Below are 20,952 nucleotides of genomic sequence, written 5' to 3'. Positions count from 1 at the left end.
CTTTGGGGGAGGCCTATGTCCAGCAGTGGACTGCCGCAGGCTGATAACGATGGTGAAACTTTCCTTTATGGTCCGTCGATTTTTGGGACGGGGGGGAGGAGAGTAAGTGCTAGCTCCCTGTACCATCCCCACTCTGCGGAACTCCATGGTTATGAAGATATCCACGGTCAAGGTTTTGAGGTTAGAGTAGCACTATTTAGTCAACATAGGATTAAAATTTCAATTGTGGTCCATTATTTTTGAGTCGAGGAGGGAGGGGTGTAAGGGCTTACCACTGCACCATCACCAAGCCATAGATCCCCATAGTTATGAAGATATTCATGGTTAATTTTTTAGATTGAAATTGTATTATTTAGTCAAACTCGAAGGGAGCTTATGTTTGAATCCGCCTTATCTCCGGCGCTGCGGGAAGAGCAGCCCTTTCACCCTTGCGTGCTGAAGCACGGTCACTCGTGCTCCGCTCCGCAGCTTCGGCTGGATGGTTGCCTACGGCGACCAACCTCAGCCGCTCCGCCTCGTACGCCTCGCACGTGCTCCGTCACAGCGGTCGAGGACTGCTTTGCCTCCACGCCTCCGGTTTTTTATATACACTCTAGGGGTAGGGCAAACAAGACCAGGTGGAAAGTGGGGTGCTCTGATTCGGTTTTCGAATCTGATTTCGGTTTTTCGGATATTTATACAATTCTACTAGCTGAGCCGGCAGACTTCGTAGTGCCTCAATCGATAAATAAAAGACCTAAACTTTTGTATATAAAATAAACTTCAAACAAATAAAAGGAATCCGTCCGACACATCAAAGGAAAAACAAAATTATTATTTTTATTTAATTCCGAGCATTTTCATATTCATCTACCCTTTAAACCTTCCCTGGACTTTCACGAATAATTCAAGACCAAAATTAGCCAAATCGGTCCAGCCGTTCTCGAGTTTTAGCGAGACTAACGAACAGCAATTCATTTTTATATACATAGATTACCAAAACACGAGCAATTTTACTATAAAATCAATCATAATTAAAAATATATTTTATTACAGACAGATAAAAAGACGCTTTATAAAAATGCGCCTTTTCACATTCCGTTCCACAGTGTAAACAAAATTTTATTACTTTTTGTGTAAAAAAGTCCATATAATTACTTATTACAGCAACAATTACTGTGCACATTAATAACAACAAATTTACTATGTGAATATATTAAAATAATAAAATATATTTCGGTAAAAACATGACATAAAATTTAATAAAATATACGCTTACCGTGAATGGAACGTGAAACGTCAACTGTGACGTCTACCTTGACGATTTTTCTAATATTTAGGAAAATTTTAAAAAATTATATCTCGTAAACTGTGAGTTTCCGCAACTTAATATTTTGCAAAAAGCTTTCTATTTATGAGTACTATCTACAAAAAAATTGTTAACTTCCAAATCGACGGAACATAAAGGAAAGTTTAGCCAAAAATACACTCTTTACTAGAACATATACTATTGTAAACATACATTAGATAAGTACTACATCAAAATATAGAAAAAAATGATTGTTTCAAGTTTATTTCGTGCAAGTCGTCAATCTACAGCAATTTCAACATTTGCTCGCTATAATCATGAACAGAAAAACCCCATGATAAAAACTTGGAATATAATGACGAAATCTAATACAAGATTTTCGTACCCAGAAAATACTGATATTGTTATAATAGGTGGTGGTATAATAGGAGCAGCAACAGCTTATTGGTTAAAGCGCAGAGCTGGTGATGGTCTCTCAGTAGTGGTCATAGAAAAAGATTTTTCCGTAAGTTACTTCTGTTGTTTTTATATTTAACTTTATTAATAGTATAGTGTATTTAAGCTTTTAACTCACCAGATGTTGATCGCTCATGGACATTAGCAATACCAAGGGTATAGCCACCCTGCTCTGTTAGCTATACCTTAAAGACTCATAGCTTGTTTGAATAATAAATACTATGTAATAAAGTTCAAGTTCACTAAAGAGCTTTAATGTCTAATAAATAATAAATAAAAATTCCCATATATACAACCCATTGGGTTTCCCGGATCTTCCCAGTGAGCCACAATCTAGTAGTAGATTAATTGAAGCACTGCTGTTGTCAGGGTAGATGTTACCTAATTCTATCAAGTTGAGCCCCATGAGCTCGCTACCAGCCAGGCTGATACCAAAATAGCCCCTTGAGACTACTGGCAAATAGGTAGGCAATATAAAAATAAACATAATGATGTACAATTGAAACCAATACTTGGATATAGGGATGTCATTTATAAGTGTTATAAATTATTGTAAATATGAAAGTTCATCAGTCGTGTCTGGTCATGTCAGTCATTACTGGTGGTAGAGCTTTGTGAGCCCACATCGGTAGGTACTCCCACTCTGCCTATTTCTGCTGTGAAGCAGTAATCTATTTTGGTATGAAAGGTGGCAGAATCATTGTACTATAAAACTGTGACTTAGAACTCATGCCTTATGGTGGGTAACTGTATTTAAGTTGTTGAAGTCTATAGGCTCCAGTAACCACAGTAATACCAAGTGGACTATACTCGCCCACCATCAAAGCAATAAAAAAATGTCCAATTATGCAAAACAGTAATTTTATAAAAGGTTTCAAGTCTTGTAACAGAAAAAATCTTCAAAATTGTACTTAAATTGTCTTAATAACTTACCATAATTAGAAACTTTTTGTTTTTACTACAGTATAAACAAGCTCAAAGGCACCTTCAGCATGGAACACTTTCACAACATTTCACACTACCAGAAAATTTGTTCCTATCGCAATTCAGTGCATTCTTCCTTAGAAACATTAGAGAACATCTTGGTGAAGATATAAATGTTGAATATTGTCCAACTGGGTCATTAGTACTGGCGAGTAACGACTATGCACAAAAATTAGAAGAAACTTCTTCATTATTGAAGGAACATGGGTCACCAAATGAACTTTTGTCTCCTAAGGAAATAAATAAAAAGTTTCCATGGATAAATACTGCAGATATCAAGTTAGGTAGTCTGAATAGTAACCTAATAAAAAATTGTGATATATTAGGTTTATTATTTTATTGTATTACATTTTTTTATATAATTTTAGGATGCATGGGTGTAGAATCTGAGGGAACATTTAATGGATGGGAACTACATAAAGGCTTTGTAAAAAAGTCAAAAGAACTTGGAGCATTATATATTAATGCTGAAGTAGTTGGTTTTGATTTGGAGCAACAGCGAGATGTTCTAATGGAAGGTGTCACCCCAGGTGCATTTGAAAGGATAATGCGAGTTAGATACATGACAGAAGAAAATGAAGAATATGGAATAAAATTTGCTGGATGCATATTAACAGCTGGTTCTGATTCTAGTGAAATAGCTAAATTTGCAAAAGTAGGTACTGGTGATGGAATGCTCATGGTACCATTACCTGTTGAGAAAAGGTAAATTGGCAATACTGTAAAGTAAGTGTTGCGAGGCATTTTAGGGGTTCCTTCATCTACTATGTTTGTCCTGCGGTTAATCAATCAAGTGTTCCAATTTGAAGGGTAACATAGATGTTATACTTAAAACCCCACTGCGCTTCTCGTTGGATATTAGTGGGTCGCGATTTCGATCTGGTGTAGGTTCTGCGAAACACTGTCCTTGCTAGAACTAGTGTTAGCAAATTCTCTCAGTTTGACTCCGTAAGCTCACCCATCCACTCGTAGCTGCAATAGCCCCTTAGGCTACCAGCGAATAAACAAGGAAAAAATAATCCTAAGCAAATGAGATTTCAATCTCACGTTGGTCAATAGTACTTACATTGTGGTTTCATTGTTTGTGTAATGTGGGCATGTAGTCTTTCGTTTACCTTTTGCCCACCTGATTCAATAAAAAATACAGTGTTATAATATTCATGGAATTAATTAATTGTTTTGTCTTTGAGAATATACATACTTATTATTTTGATTATAAGTTATATAAATATGTGTAGTAGTACTTGTCTATTATAAAAATACTATCAATAATTATTATTTGTCTGTTTTAGAAAACATGAAGTTTATTCTCTTGAAGGAAATAATACAGAAATTGGTCTTAATACTCCCATGATAATGGATACAACTGGGTTATGGTTACAAAGAAAAGGTTTAGGAAAGGACTTCTTAGGTGGATATTTACCTTCACTAGATCAAAATGATAATCTTGTTGATACAGAACAGTATTTGAAAACAACTTTTCTATCATCATTAATGCATAGAATCCCTAGCTGTAATAATGCTCAGGTAAATAACAATTTGAATATTTTCCTATTGGCTATAAAGTAATCAGTATGAACTGTGTCACAAGAACAGTTTCAACTTACCTGTAGTGATATGTAAGCAGCAAAGGTACTTACGTACTCTTGATCATTATAGATATAAAAAATACATTTGAGACTTAAAAAATAATACGACTATGGGTTTTTAAAATATTTCAAACAGCATTTCCAAATATCAGAAAAACTTGAAAATTAATAAATTGACAAGAAGAATGGGAACATACCTACTTAAAGTTTTTTAAGACTTTGAAGAATTTGAAGTCGTCGTGGCCTAAAGGATAAGATGTCCAGTGCATTAGTATCTAGCGATGCAATGGTGTTCGAATCCCGCTGGCGGGTACCAATTTTTCTCATGAAATACGTACTTAGCAAATGTGCACGATTCACTTCCATGGTAAAGGAATAACATCGTTTAATAAAAATCAAACAAGCAAAATTATAATTTGCTGGTGGTAGGACCTCTTGTGAGTCCGCGCGGGTAGGTGCCACTACCCTGCTTATTTCAGCCGTGAAGCAGGAATGCATTCGTTATGATAATCGCCTTATCGTTGCCGCCGCTCGGAATCCTGATCACGCAGGAGCCAGTCACTGTCGACGCCCTAGACACGTCCTTACGGATCAATCAGATCCAATAACCCTTACATTAGACACCTTCAGCTCTAACGTTAGGAGCAGACTTACGGAGCCCGGTAACCCTAACCACCGAAGTTCGACGTGCAACCTAACCCATGTATCTGGCCACTGAGTTTCTCGTCGGATCTTCTCAGCGAGTCGCGATTCCGATTCGGTAGTAGATTCATTCGCGAAGCAAATGCTCTTGAGTTGTTAGGTATCCTTTAGAGGCAAGTCCCACCCCTCCTGGCTGAGCCTTTGCTCGCCCACCTGACCTGGTGGAACTGGAAAGGCCTCTGGGCCACCAGTAATCCCTCATTCATAAAAATAAATAAAAATGTAATGCGTTTCGGTTTGAAGGGTGGGGCAGCCGTTTGTAACTATACTAAGACCTTAAAACTCAAGGTGGGTGACGGCATTTACTTTATATATGTCTATGGGCTCCGGTAACTACTTAAAACCAGGTGGGCTGTGCGCTCGTCCACACATCTATGCAATAAAAAAATTAAAAGAAAAATTATAGTGTACCCGTAAGTCATGAATATCTCGGGGTTCGTATCATGAAATTACATAGCTAACGTGTATACTGTCTACGGCAATCAAAGAATGAAATTGTGTAATACAATAATTGAACCTGCAATATTTATTTGTCTCATTAACAGCTGCAGCATTAATGTTAGGATGACTATGGACTTGAATAAATAATTAAAACTAAGGGCACCATGAGCTCTTAGTTTTCTAGGCTTCTATCCTTCCTATCTTTTCCATACGCCATTAAAAAAAAACGTTACTGTAATTGCTCCTATAACTAACATAATAAAATATAACATTATATCAATGGTTTCTAGGTACAAAGCCATAGCAGTTTGTATTATGATTGCACCACATACGACAATTCAGGAATATTGGGACCACATCCTTATCATAATAATTTGTATATTGCTGCAGGATTTGGTCAGCTAGGTAAATACACATTTCATATTTATAAATTGTGTAGACCTGTGTTGATCGATTGTTGAACTATAAAAGGTTTGATTTGTAAGTCGATAGTCGTTCTCATTCGCATATTTACCTACTGTAGATAATTTCTAAAGACTATGTAGAGTCGAATGTCATGATCTAAGTCTGGGTCATACTTATGTTATATTGTTCTGATCTATTAGTCGATCGTCACCCGTTAGTTGCTGCGTTACTTATACCGTATGTTCCATGGGGAGTGCTCTGAGGAATTGTTCGAGATGATACCAGCATCTCGTTTTTACCATCGCACCGCCCGCCACCGGAGTAGAGTTCATCCATACTAACTGGAGCCACTGCGGTCATCCACAGTGCGTTTCCAGTCTTTTTTGCCACGTACCATCCGGCTATGGAATGAGCTCCCCTCCACGGTGTTTCCCGAGCGCTATGACATGTCCTTCTTCAAACGAGGCTTGTGGAGAGTATTAAGCGGTAGGCAGCGGCCTGGCTCTGCCCCTGGCATTGCTGAAGTCCATGGGCGAGGGTAACCACTCACCATCAGGTGGGTCGTATGCCCGTCTGACTACAACGGCAAAAAAAAAAAAAAAAAAAACTTTCAAGTGCCAAGACCCAACGGCGAACTACGACATGACAGATGTAGAAATAGAAAAATATAAAAACATAGATATAAAAAGAGAAGTGCGATTCTGACATAGCATTTAGGTGTTGCTTGAGCCACGATCAATCAATGATGATTGATACAGGTCTACACAAACTCTAACAAATTTCATCAACCACAAAATTAATTTAGGTTTGTTAGTAACCCTTACCATTTTAAATGTACTAAACCTATACCAACCTAATAACTTTTTTGTATTATTTAAAAAAATATTTTCGTATTTAAAAGTTTACTCCTAACTAGGGCAGTAAACATGGCTACTGTTTCCATTGACACTAATTCTTAATTTATAGTGTAAGTAGGACAACATTCATTTAACATAACGGATCACACACCCTGCCCATTTTGTCGCGAAGCAGTAATGTGTTGCGGCTTGAAGAGTGGAATATATAATATATAATACAATTAAGGCTGCGACCTCGTATCTCAAAGTTTGGTAGGGACACTTTTTATTCTGTCGTCTATAGAATATCTAACCACTTAACACCATGGGCCATGAACCATGTGTTTATCTGCCTATCTAGTAATAAAAAAAAACAATATTATTTAAAACAATCTAACCTTCGTGATTAATTTACAGTAGGAGTGGGTGATATAAATCGTATATAGATTCAATATCTATATATCGCAGCAATATCGTTGAATCCGATATCGCCCCGCACGAAATCTATATATCGATATCAGCCGATACACGATATTGCTCGATGTGATGCGCATCGCCATATCGGACCGATTCGTGAATCGAAATCTATATTTCGATATCAGCCGATACACGATATTGCTCGATGTGATGCGCATCGGCATATCGTACCGATTCGTTAATATCAGCAATATTCGTTTGGTTCGTATCGAATCGGCCAGAGTGAGTGAGCGCACGATAGGGATATCATGTGATGAATGAAACAGAAACAGGCATTATCCATACAATTGTAAACCTTATATTTAAGTCCATATGTCTGTAGATTATTCTTAGCGTATCAGCAGGATACAATTAAGGAAAGAAGTTTCAACTTTCGACCCTAACTTGAATGCAGTATAGCCTATTTGCATCGTTGAATTTAATTTCACTCGCTTTGACCTTGAACTAGAATTTTTGGACAAGTGTTTATAAATACTTAAAAGTTTTTTGTGTTTGATTTTTAAAGTACACATTTTTCTATTTTTAGTTTAATCCAAATAATTGAGTTTATTTCTTGTGTTTGTATTAAACTTTTGAAATCTACACTCTTTTGGTATATTTTGTAATTTTAAATTAAGACACAAAATACTAAAAACTGAAAATAATGTAGCCAGTCCTAAGCCTGGTAAAAGCATGAAGGAAAGTTTTTTTGATATTTTTATTTTCATGTTCTTTTTATTACTTTAAGATCATATCATAAATTGATATCAGAAAACCAACCGTATAACGTTGACTTAAATCTATATCTACTACGATATTATATCAGCGTATCGTTTCAAATCTCAAATATCATGAATCGAGAAAATCTACTAGCATCCATCAATATATAGATTCAGAAAATATATAGATTCAATATCCGATATTGATCCTCGATATATAGATACGATTCGATACGCGGCAAAACCGATATTACCCACTCCTAATTTACAGTATTTTCCGTATCGTAAACAGTAGGCAGTAGCTTGGCTCTCCCCAGGCGTTGCTGACGTCCATGAGTGACGGTAACCACTCACCATCAAATGAGCCGTTTGCTCGTCTGCCTACAAAGGCAATAAAAAATAAATAAAAATAAAATGGCGGAAATCAATTTTACTTAGTATCCGTTGTTACTTGTTACAATTCTACGGGAGGCCATATTCATCTGGATAACCTCATTCACTCATCACTTATAAATGTGGTTTCATTTGATACTGATTTGTAGACAGTAATATCATACACATTCTAACCTTTTTTTATTTTTAATGAAAACAATGTTTTTCTCAGGTTGTCAACATGCTCCGGGTTTGGGAAGAGCTCTAACGGAACTAATCATAGACAGTCAGTTCAATACTATCGACTTGACAAGGCTTGGATTTGACAGATTATTAACTGATCAACCTATGATGGAATGCAATGCTTATTGAACTAAAATAAATAATCAATGATAATATCTATTTATTATAACTTAAAACTACAAAAATTCGATATTTAATTTAAAACCTCATTTGAATTGTGTCTGAGGTGCAGCAAATAGAGCACCACCTTGTTTTGAAGCAGCTCGAGAAGGTGCAAAACCAAGCAACTTTTGTATGTTTTGTCTGAAACAAGAATAATTATTATACAATTATTAAACTACTCAAATCAAAATAGGACCCACTATTTTTTGTCCCATAATTTATATGCATTTAGAAATTTAATATGTTTTACGTTTCGTCAACCTTAAATTAGGGTTTTACATATTATGTAAACGCAAAATAAAATTTAAATTGTTTAATTTGATCATATTAAACATAAATACCCTTTCGAGAAATGAGTACTAGGTAACTGTCAATAAAAAAAATTATCCACTTGTTTTTTTGCCGGGAATTTTCCTTTAGCATCGAGTAGGACCTCCTTTGCTTCGTATGCACTATCTGAGCCTATCGAAAAACTCTCGATCAGATGAGTGATGTTTTGGTCGGGTATTTGTTGCCAACAGAGTTTAAGGGCGTTTATGAGGTCGTGCTGACTATTGACTTGGCTATGGATTTCTTTGAGACTTAGTTTCAATTGATCTCATAGATGCACAACCGGGTTGAGATCGGAACTCATCGCTGGCCAAGGTAAAACTGAAATATTGGCATCAGAGAATGCCCTGAGTGACACGAGCTGTATGCGCACAAGCGTTGTTCTTACACAAATATCACCCACCCTTTGTGAATATGGCATGACGTGAGATCAGATTACGTGCTCGACGTAACTGGCTTAAGTGATAGTCCCTTCGTTAACATCACCAGCTCTGTTTTGCCTAACAAGCTTATGGCCCGTCCCATATCATTACACTTGGGCCCCAAAACAGTCAGTTCCGTGCATGCATGGTTCAGTAAAACGTCCTCCTTCTCTTTTCTTGAAAAAAATTTGATCTTGCACTCGTCCGTAAAGAGTAGGCTGTTCTTCAATTGTCCATAGCCCAGCCCAAATCCTCACGTGCAAACCTCAAACGTGCTTCCCGGTGAGCCCTTGTCAATTTTAAACGGATAACGCATCCTGGTTCGTTCCCCGTCCGTCGTGGAGTCGATTCCGAATGGTGCAATCAGTAAGGGATGTGCCAGTGGACTGCCTCAGCCGGGATTATGAGGTCCGGGTGGTTATTGAGCGGTCCCGGCGCGGTGTCAATCGGATGTAGCAGTATTCTAGTGCGGTTGTGGCTCGAACTCTTCCTGATCCAGGTCTTCTAGCTACACTGCCTGCCTTTGGAATCGTTCCCATACGTTTCGAACAGCGCGCCGTGACACGCCAAGGCGAATAGCAACCGGTCTTTGCGATTCTCCCTTTTGAAGCAAAACAACCGCCTTTGTCGCAGTTTCCACATCCATTTAACGGCGAGAGCGTAACATTGTAATCGGGAATAATGTCGAAACAAGATAACACAGACAAAGTGTGTTCAAAGTATTGGGCAAGATAAAGCAAGACTGAGAACACAAACGACTAAGAATACGAAAAATGGGTAATCTCAAGCACTTCGCTTTTTTTATGTACCCACTTCATAACTTTCAAAACATCATTATGGACTCGTAAACTTGTGTGCTAGAAGCGCTGGTGCTTCATTTGGTCAATGATTACTATACGATCCGTGTAGTATCCGCAACGTTGAGCAGTGACTATTTAATTGTAACTATTTTAAAATTCAATCTGAAGTTCGATTTTGTCCCTATTTACCCCATTTTACGGTAAGTGTAACTCCAACAGTTTTTGCGAGGCACGCAAAAATAACTTTCAGGTGGCATTTTTTTTCCCTTTTACTTGTCACTTATTGCTTTTTACTTGACTTTACACTATATTTTTATAAAGTACATATATGTGTTATTCTGAAGCTTAATGTCATATTTTTTTATATCGAATCCAAAGCCCATAAAATAAGTTTTAAGTTTTAACTCTACAAATGACGATATTTCCATACAACTTTTCATCCCTTCCATTCAACACTTTACCACGCTTTACAACCCTTTTTCGTATTAGAAAGAAGCCTATTTTCTTTATCAGGCTCTTCTAGACTATATGTGAGTCGACTATTATCAAAGCCGGCAATCTGACTTTTGGACAATTATTGGTAAATCAGAAAAACGAATTATTGACTTTGTATTCCATTGGCAGTCACAAAACTCTTCGGAACGACATCTTATATAAATAACAGGTTAACTATTAACCTTTATTTAATGCAGGTTTTGAACCGTATTCTTTGAAGGAGACGATTATATTCAAATCAATCTGTATTGAAATATCAATAACATTTTTTTGTCCAAATGCACAGATTGCCACCTTTGATAATAGACGACTCATGTGTACCAAATTTCATTTATATTGGTTTAGTAGTTTTGGCATGAAAATTACTTAGACAAAGTTACTTTCGCATTTATAATATTAGTATAAAATATTTGGACTAAGAAAATATTTCACTATAAAGCAATTCTATTGTCTTATTATTTAGATTTCTAAAAAACATATTTAAATTATATTTAAAAAATTTAAATACATAGTTATTCAACCAACATACATAAAAGATGTAAGAGAAACCAGACCAGAAAACTCATGCGATTTCATAAAATATTCTAGCCGAGAGTTTAAAGAGATATTAGTTCATTTAAAATAATATAAAATAAGGGTTAAAGTATGAAATTGCCATTTTATTGTAATAGGTACTTCGAATTGACATAGAACCTTCATATTTTGAGATTTTTGAGTGAAACTTTTTTTAAATGGTACCTATGGGGTTCTTCTTTTAAAAAATGTGCAACATTCGATTCTCGACTTTCAGTTGTTTTTTTTATTCAGCTTAGACAAGAACGATAGATACTTCGAAAATTTGAGTGATTTTTTAATAAGAGTTCGACGACGTGGAACTAACGCTGCAGAAAGAGCTCGCAATATCAATGCTGCGTTTGGAAAGGAGACTGCTAAAAAGTGCGATTTTGGTTAAAACGCTTTTGTGATGGAAATTTTGATTTGAAGAAAGAACCACATGGAAGACCGCCCACACATGTGAATAATAATGAATTGAAACAGATGGTGGAAGCTGATCCGAGCCAAACTACCCAGGAAGTAGCGGTATGGTTTAACGTTACCTTACCAACAATATTGACTCATTTGCGTCAAATCAATAAAATAAAAAAATATGAAAAATGGGTGCCTTATGATTTGACTGATCTGCAGAAAGGAACACGTATTGAAACTTGTGTTGCCTTGTTGAATCGATACAGAAATGAAGGAATATTGGATCGAATTGTGACATGTGATCAAAAGTAGATTCTTTACGATAACCATAAGCGAAAAATGCAATGGCTGACCCCAGGCCAAACGCGGCAACAGTGTCCTAACGCAAAGCTTACCAATAAAAAGGTAATTGTAACTGTTTGGTGGTCTCAGCATGGTGTTATTCACTATAGCTTTTTCCGATCTGGTCAAGCAATAACAGCAGATGTCTTATGTGCCGAACTCCGAACAATGATAGACAAATTTGCAGTGAAACAGCTGACTTATGAGTCGATCTTCACCAATATTCCTCCATGATAACATGTGACCTCATACAGCACGAGAAACCGTTTTAACTCTACAGGAACTGCAATTAGAAACCATTTGTCACCCTCCATATTCACCAGACCTTGCTCCAATGGACTACCATTTTTTTGTGATTTGGACAATTTTATACTTAATAAAAAGTTTTCTTCCCAGGAGCCAGTACAAAATGCTTTCATACAGTTTGTAGAATCTAGATCACCAGATTTCTATCATCATCATCATCATCATCAGCCTTCATCTGCCAACTGCTGGACATAGTTCTATCGCAAAGGCATAAATGACCTTCCTATTTGATGGCAGCAATGTATAGATAATAATGATAAATATTTTGATGAAATAAATATATTAAATGAAAGAAAAAAAAACAATTTCAATTTTCAGTACAAATCGGCAATTTCATATTTTAACCCCTAATATATTTCTATTCTATGGTTGGTGATTATCTAATGATCGTTACCTGATGCTCATTGTACACAGAATGTACAAAAATATGAAAGAACAATCTGTGTAATCATCACCAGGTAAATTCCTATGGCTCAGACCTTGAATCCATGAAATAGGATAAAATGGAAGTTTAGCCACTACTCTGCCATCAAATCTGGAAATGATGTTTTTAACATTAAGTAAATAAAAAATAGAGTAGCCCTTGTTAGGCTTATTGAATAAAATATATTTTAGTAGCATTTAAGTATCTATTATTACTCACATACTATTAAACATGCTGAGCAAGGCAGTAAAAGCAAAACCAATTGCAAACATTGATTTCATTTTCACCAAAGACAAGTCTCTGTTATTGTTTTTGAGTCTCTCTTCTTCTCTTTCAATTTTTTTCTTTTGTTGTCTGTCTAGTGAGTCTCCATGAGCTTCCTTACGTTTCTCTACTAAAATTAAGCATGACAGTTTAAAGATACAAGTACTTAAATAAACAAAAAAATTATTTCAAAACTACAAAAATAAAGACAAAATTAAAGTAGTTATTCACATTTTTTACTCTGTCGTTCGACTTCCACTTTCAGTTTTTGATATTTCTCCGTTCTGTAGACTAAGACCCATGTTAAGCCTAAAAGTTAAAGATTAAAAAACATTAGTTAATAAGAGTTTTTCCTGTAAAGTACATCGTGTACGAGTATTGCTGGTTTTTGAAATTAAGCACTTTGGGTCTCATTGTACGTCAAATTTAAAATGAATCCAATTTAAAAATGCACACTTGATAAGCTCCTTTGCTTAATTAGCCAAAACACAAATCTTAATTACCTATCTGTGTTAAACGGAATTCTTTAGTTTTATTTTGGTCTTCAATTTAAAGTTGTACCGTATAGCATTTAATGAAACTAGTCCATTTTTTATTAAGCGAAAATTAAATGGAATTTCTAACCTTCTCCTAAGAACGCAGTGCAGATAGAGATGAAAACTATTAAGAGAGAATCGCTCCACATTTTGCAAAATCGTTAGTCTAATGAAAGATACACTTAAAATGAATTTAAATTTATTATTTCGAATGTTTTGAGAATAAATCTACATAATGTAGATACAGTAGATAAGTATAGTCGGATTTTTTATTAGACGAAGTCAACTGACGTTTACTGTGTTGTCAGTTTTTGATGAAATAAAAATAGTGTTGTGACAAAGTGAACGATTGAAAAAACTCCTGAATTAATGAAATTGTTCACTTGTCTAGTGAACAGTTGGTGTGCCGAATTGCCGATATCGGGTACGGGGTTCGAATTTTAGGCGTGCTTTGTACATACCAATGATTTTTCGACGAAATATTATGTTCCTATAGTATCTAGCTGTACTGAATACCGAGTGTTTTAATTAAGAAAAACACTGCGAGGAAGCTTGTAAGACTGTCATATTTCCAATACATCATATAGTTGAAATTATAGATGTATAAAATATAACAATTATAGGTAGGTAATGAAAATAAAAAAGCTGATTGTAGTTACATACTACTAGCAACATATATTGGAGCACTCTAATACAATTTTATTGTAAAATATAAATAATACTCTTTTATAGTTTGAAATTAATGATTAACTCTTCACACTCATAGTTCATTTGTGATTGAACGAGAACTGAACGCATCACTATTACTTTAAATATAGCAACATTATTTCACAAAGTGACATTAGCTACTGTCAGCTAGCTTCGTCTAATTAAAAATCCGACTATAATATTTTCTCGAAAAAGCGCGGGAAACGTTCGAACTTGGCGGGCGCGGTTTTTAAATTTTTTTCAAATTAAATTGTAGATTTATTGTAATTAGTAATCAGAATAGTTCTAAGTTGTGAATTTTAGATTAGTGTTATTCCTATATTTATTATTTATCTTTTCTACGTAGGGTAAGTTTTTTCTGAATACTTTTATGAACGAGCCGCCAGACCCAGGGGGCACAGTGCCCCCTGTGGGAGCATTTGTTACAATTTCTAACGAATCTGGAATGGATTCCGACTGTTCGTCGGTATCCAAACGAAAATTAAAACGAAATTATCTTCATAGGATATGCAAGCAATGTAATAAGAGGAAAAGGAAACATAATAATGATGCATTAAAAAACACTGATTGTCATTGTAATGATGAGTTTATAAAGGTCCCCATGAATAATTTACCATCTTCTACTCCCGATAACGTAAATTCTCCTTCCCACGCTCCCACACAAATAGGCAGGACTAATTATGATTGCAATGATCGTGGCCCTTACATTGTGCATGTTCATAAAATACAGTCTGCGGAAGACGACGGCACCAATCTGCATCCTATTGTGTTCGGCAGGTTTTTAAAAAAAAATTCTTTTAAAAAAATTGTAAATGGCAGTTTGAAAAGGATAGGAAGAAACAAAATGTCTCTTTCTTTTCATAATTATTTAGACGCCAACAGCTTTCTCCAGTCAAATTGTTTATCTGAAAATAAGTTAAAAGCATATATACCCACCTTTAATATTACTAGAATGGGATTAGTAAGGGGAGTTCCAACTGAGTGGTCTCCCGAAGATATAAAGGAAAATACTAATATGCCTATGGGATGTGGTGATATAATTAAAGTCAGACGTTTAAATTATAAGGTAATTGTAAATAATGAACCAACTTGGAAACCTTCTCAAACAGTTGTATTGACATTTGACGGCCAAGTATTACCTAAACGTGTTTTTATGTGTTTTAACTCTTTACCTGTACAACTATATACTTACCCAACTATACAGTGCTATAACTGTTGTCATTTTGGCCACACAAAAACAAAATGCAGGTCCAAACCAAGATGCTATAAATGTGGACAAGGTCACACCGGTGATAGCTGTAATATTGAGGAAGATCAGGGCTCTTGCTGCTTATGTTCTGGGCTACATTTTGCGTCAAGCAAAAAATGCCCAGAATATTTTAGGCAAAAAGAAATAAAAACTACCATGGCTGAAAACAACCTATCATACATGGAAGCATCAAAACTTCACCCAATAATAAATAAAACATATGCTGATGTCTTAACATCCATTCCGAATAAAACTTTACAAACAGACAATACTATTGTACCCGGCTCACCCCCATCACGCATATTATCGTATAAAAAAACTGTTGTTTCTAAACCACGAACCCCACCTAAACCTAATAAAGGTTATGACAGTGAAGCTCACAATTCAATTGTAAAGGATTACAACATGCCCGCACCCTCTAATGGTTGTGTATTACAAACCTCACCCAATGCTGACAAACGGAGTGAACAGAACTTAATAGACTTAATTACAACTTTAATTAAATTGTTATCTCAATCAAATTTAACCATACCGACCAACGCTGCTACTTTATTCAACCCCAACAATAATAATAATAGTCATAATGGACAGGATAGTTCAATGGAACTGCAGAAGTATCATAAGTAAAAAACATGAACTTGTACATATTGTAAATACTTTTAAACCTTTTATTCTTTCTTTATCTGAAACCTGGCTTAAGCCGAATTATACATTTAAAATCCCTGGCTATTCCTGTTTAAGGAATGACAGGGCTGATGGGTATGGCGGTGTGTGCCTTCTTGTCAGAAACTCTCACCTTATATCTCCTCTTCCTCTTCCTTCACACAGTGATGATTTTTCTATCATTGCTGCTATTGTTAATAATATTTGTTATGTTTCCGTTTATATTCCACATCCTTCTTTAAGAGTCTTTAGTGAAATTAGAAATATAATTTCACTTCTTCCTCATCCTTTCATGATTTTGGGTGATTTTAACTCTCATCACACATCTTGGGGTAGTTCCTTTTCTAATTGTTATGGACATGAATTGTTGGATATTTTAGACTCATATGATCTGTGTATCTTAAATACGGGATCCCCTACCCGGCTCACTAAGCCTGATGAAGCAATCAGTGCTATAGACCTGTCTATTTGTACTTCTAATTTAGCGTCTTTATTATCTTGGTCTACTTTGTCATCCACATTCAATAGTGATCACTATCCCATTGTTATTTCCTTTCCCTATAATAAACAAAATGAAGCATTAACATCAAAGCCGCGATTAAAACATAAAATCATTGATTCTCATTGGGACAAATATACTACATTAGTAGAAGAAACATTTCTTCAAGATACAAATACTTGTGATACGGACTATTTTAAATCTGTTTTATTACAAGCTGCTGATACTGTTTTTCCTAAGCGAAAGCCGCGCCATAATAAATTGTCATCACCACCATGGTGGGATGAAGAATGCACTAATGCTATATCTAGGCGGAGACTTGCTGAGAGGAACTATCGCATTAACATGTCATTGGAGAATTATGATGCACTGTTGAAGATAATGAAAGAGACAAGGAAGTTGTTTAAGAAAAAGAAGTTTGAGGGTTGGAGGAATTTTTGCAGTTCCTTGTCTCCTGAAACACATTCGTCAGTTCTTTGGCGAAACATCAAGAGATTTAGAACCGCTATAAATCCTTCGAGTGCGCTTCTCCTTCCTATTGTATTAGCCGATCAATTCCTCGACCGTTTGGCTCCTGCTTCTGTACCACACCAAGATTTAATTATCCGTTCCCTACCCGTTAAAACCAATAGCTTTTCTTCTTTAAATCTTCCTATTACTATGATCGAGCTGAAAGGAGTGCTAAACCACGTAAAGGACAGTGCTCCTGGGGAAGACGGGATACCATATTCCTTTTTATCACACATTGGTGAAAATGGCTTAGGTCACTTTTTAAATTTAATAAACAAAGTAGTTTTGTCAGGTGACATTCCTTTATCTTGGCGAAGGCAAATAGTGCTGCCCTTTTTGAAACCAAATAAAACACAGTCTAATGTTGAGTCTTTTCGCCCAATAGTTTTATCATCGGTAATTACTAAAGTAGTTGAACATGTTATTAAAAATCGTCTTGAATGGTTCATTGAGAATAGTGAGCATCTCTCTCAGACACAGTTTGGTTTTAGAAAGGGGAAAAGTGTGGCAGATAGCTTGGGGATTTTTACTACTGATATACGTAATGCATTTTTAGACAAAAAATCCACAGTCGCTGCTTTCTTGGATATTAATTCTGCATACGATAACATTTTACTCCCCATTCTTAAACAAAAGCTGAATAATTTAAATGTCCCACACCTTTTAACTAACTTTATTTTTAATCTTCTTTCCGAGAGACAAATTATTCTGGACGTTGGAGTCCCGTATACACCAAGTAGATTGGTCTGGAAGGGGTTGCCGCAAGGTTCTGTACTAAGCCCTTTACTGTACAACATATATACACACGACTTAGAAAGGTCTGTTGGTGACAATGTTAGTATCCTACAGTATGCGGACGACTTGGTCATATACGCCTCTGATAAATCTGTGACAAATGCTTGTGAGCATATTTCTTCATCTTTATCTTCTTTAAAAACTTGGATGGATACTAATGGCCTAGATTTATCTCCGTCAAAGAGTAGCTGCGTTATTTTTACCAAATCTCGAAATCCTCCCACACCTACTATTACTTATGATAATACACCTTTACCAAGCAAAAATCAAGTAAAGTTTTTAGGGGTTGTACTTGATGCAAAACTAACAGGTCTAGCCCATTGTGAGCTTGTAGTTTCAAAATGTGAACGGAATTTGAATATGCTCAGATGCCTACGTGGTGTCTGGTGGGGTGCTCATCCAGCTACTATGAAGTTGGTTTACAACGCCGCTATTAGAAGTATTTTAGATTTTGGTACTTTCTTTTTGGATCCTGGGAATGTGACAGGTTTTAAGAAATTGGACCTGATTCATTCTAAGGCATTAAGACTCATTACAGGTGCAATGAAATCCACTCCCGTTAATGCACTTCAAATAGAATGTTGCGATCCCCCTTTAAGATTTAGACGCCAGTATCTCTCTGACAGATTTATTTTCCGAATTGTTCAATTTTATAATCATCCTTTACCTTCCAAACTTGAATTATTGTCAGAGAAATTGTCTTCTACTAATAAGCCCTTTCCATGCCTAGTAAAAAGTTTTCAGAAATATAAATCGTTACAAGCTCCTACACATTCCTTTAGAGTCCTTCCTTTATTTAAAACTTCATATGATTCTCTTCTTTTCTCTCCTACTATTTGTTTTTCTCTCAACATAGATAGGTCCGATTGTAATGTAAACACTACTTTTAACCATATTGTAAATACTAAATGGCCAAATTGGCATTACATATATACTGATGCATCCAAACATCCCACAGGGTGTGTTGGAGTAGGTGTATTTCATAACCAATATAATATAGTCCAAAAAATAAAATTACCACCAGAAACATCTATATTTACGGGAGAATGCTTCGGTCTTCTGAAAGCAATAGAATATGTTATAATTTTTAAACTCAATAAAAGTGTTATATTTACAGATTCACTTAGTTCTTTACAAAGCTTAGAAAAATTTTCCTTAAAACTGAATCCTTTCTTCCACATAACATTTGAATGTAAGAGAAAGTTGTTGCATTGCCAATTAAACAACTACACAGTCACTTTCTGCTGGATACCTAGCCACTGTGGCATCATAGGAAATGTGAGAGCTGACAGTTTGGCAAACGAGGCAACTGTGAGTGGCGATTTATACCCATACACGATTTTCGGACACGACCTGAATGCTTTACCTAGCATATATCTCCGTGATACATGGGATTTGAGCTGGAGAGAGAGCAGTCAGGTCAAGGGTCGCTTCCTCTACGCTATACAACCTTTAATCCCAAGAAAACCATGGTTTGCCAAACTATGTTTTAATAAAACTGCCACTTCGTCTTTAATCCGCATGCGTCTTGGACATATTTGCCTTCCGGTACATCTGCATAAACTTGGCATAGTATCTAGTGCTGCCTGTGAATGTGGTGAGAGTTACTGCGATATGAATCATGTTTTCTTTTCCTGTCCTTTATATGACCACTCTTTCCTATATGAATCTCTAATATCTCTCTCTATTCCTCTTCCTTCTAACATTTACTTACTTCTTAGAGATAATAGACCCTGTGTATATAGTGCATTAAATAAATTTATTATAAATAACAAGATTAAATTGTAGTTTAATATTATTTGTTTTCTTTTGTTATATATATTTTTTAGATATGAAATTATTCTGATTTGTTTTTGTATAATTCCCGGTATGATTTAATTATTTTAATTCGCGTTATATGTTTCCCTCGCTTTGTTGACAAAATGTAAAATACTTGACACTGGCCAAATGCACGAATGGTGCCGAGCCAAAATTAAGAAGAAGAAGAAGAAGAATATTTTCTCATTTATCTTTTCTTTTCTGTTTTTTTTTTAATTAGTCTATTGCAAAAGGCAAAGGGATCGTAGACCATATAAGTAACCATTTTTTTATTTCAAAGGCTGAATCTGTTCTATTTTATGGAAAATAAAATAGAACAAACGATAGTGGGGAATTTACTGAGGTTCAATACGAGCAGTCACGTCCAGCATTTATGTTTAATTTTCCCAAAATTATGCACTTTCACAGAGGCTAAACGGTTGATAGGTCGCCATTATTACACATTTAATCCTAAAAAAATACTTTAATATCACCACAAAGTAACATAACTTGATACCTCTTCTCTCGCGACAAAAAGTATTAGAGTGATTTTGTCAGCCTCTCATTTGATTTTAAAGGCTTTTGTGTAATATTTGAAAATTATTGTCTTGCTTTTAAAAATCAATAATTGTCTATATCTATTTCTACATTATTTATATATAAAAAGGGTAAAATTATTAAGAAAAAGAAAAGAAGAAACAATTGTTGCCGTTGCAGTGGTATTTCTGGATTTTTGGTAAAAATAAAAGACTGCATAACTCTCAGTGCTCCAACCCAGCTTCAACTTTATTTACTGTTTCGGCGATGTTGTTTCTGTTGACCTAACAGTCTACTTAGTTCCCGTTATCTTGGGTGGGTAGCCAGAGTGACTTTAACTTGGTTCATCTGCTTTTTACTTTTAAATGTTCACGATCATACTAAAATTGAAATAACCTTTCGATAAACCGAAAGTCATAAACGTAAAATCCACATCCGAAAATGGGACTGCTTCATACGCATGGATGATAGGTACTTGAAACTTCTTTTATTTCCCTCAAAGGTTGACAAACTTACGGCTGAACTAGTATAGTAACTATATACTACTACTAATTGGAAGCTACCGACGAGCGTGAATTTAGGCAAAGCTAAGATTATAGACTCTTCCATATGATTGTTACAAATAAATATTACAGAGTTAGAGAAGAAACATACCA

The 20,952-nt window shown here is 35.5% G+C and overlaps 2 protein-coding genes across 3 annotated transcripts; one reads left to right on the top strand and one right to left on the bottom strand.

The window, feature by feature from the left end:
* Nucleotides 1–1,083: 1,083 nt before the first annotated feature.
* Nucleotides 1,084–8,676, top strand: LOC101738537 (FAD-dependent oxidoreductase domain-containing protein 1). Of its 2 annotated transcripts, XM_004929210.5 has the most exons (6): nucleotides 1,084–1,793; nucleotides 2,709–3,012; nucleotides 3,097–3,433; nucleotides 4,021–4,255; nucleotides 5,751–5,865; nucleotides 8,481–8,676. In XM_004929210.5, the coding sequence occupies exons 1-6, from the start codon at nucleotides 1,536–1,538 to the stop codon at nucleotides 8,618–8,620; spliced, it is 1,389 nt and encodes a 462-aa protein (XP_004929267.1). In that variant the 5' UTR covers nucleotides 1,084–1,535; the 3' UTR covers nucleotides 8,621–8,676. The 2 variants fall into 2 exon arrangements, with proteins under 2 accessions (XP_004929267.1, XP_012548463.1); XM_012693009.4 differs by lacking the exon at nucleotides 5,751–5,865 and having other exon boundaries at nucleotides 1,255–1,793.
* LOC101738669 (calcium load-activated calcium channel) lies at nucleotides 8,635–16,430 on the bottom strand. Its single transcript, XM_004929211.5, has 6 exons — nucleotides 16,292–16,430; nucleotides 13,627–15,151; nucleotides 13,234–13,311; nucleotides 12,958–13,132; nucleotides 12,709–12,849; nucleotides 8,635–8,794 (listed from the first exon to the last, which is right to left on the bottom strand). Exons 2-6 carry the CDS (start codon nucleotides 13,685–13,687, stop codon nucleotides 8,698–8,700), a joined length of 552 nt encoding a protein of 183 aa, XP_004929268.1. The 5' UTR covers nucleotides 13,688–15,151; nucleotides 16,292–16,430; the 3' UTR covers nucleotides 8,635–8,697.
* Nucleotides 16,431–20,952: the final 4,522 nt, after the last annotated feature.

The sequence above is a fragment of the Bombyx mori genome, chromosome 4, assembly GCF_030269925.1.
Source record: "Bombyx mori chromosome 4, ASM3026992v2".
Classification (NCBI taxonomy): Eukaryota; Metazoa; Arthropoda; class Insecta; order Lepidoptera; family Bombycidae; genus Bombyx; species Bombyx mori.
Note: the sequence above shows the minus strand (reverse complement) of the source record. Positions and strands in the feature narration are given on the sequence as shown.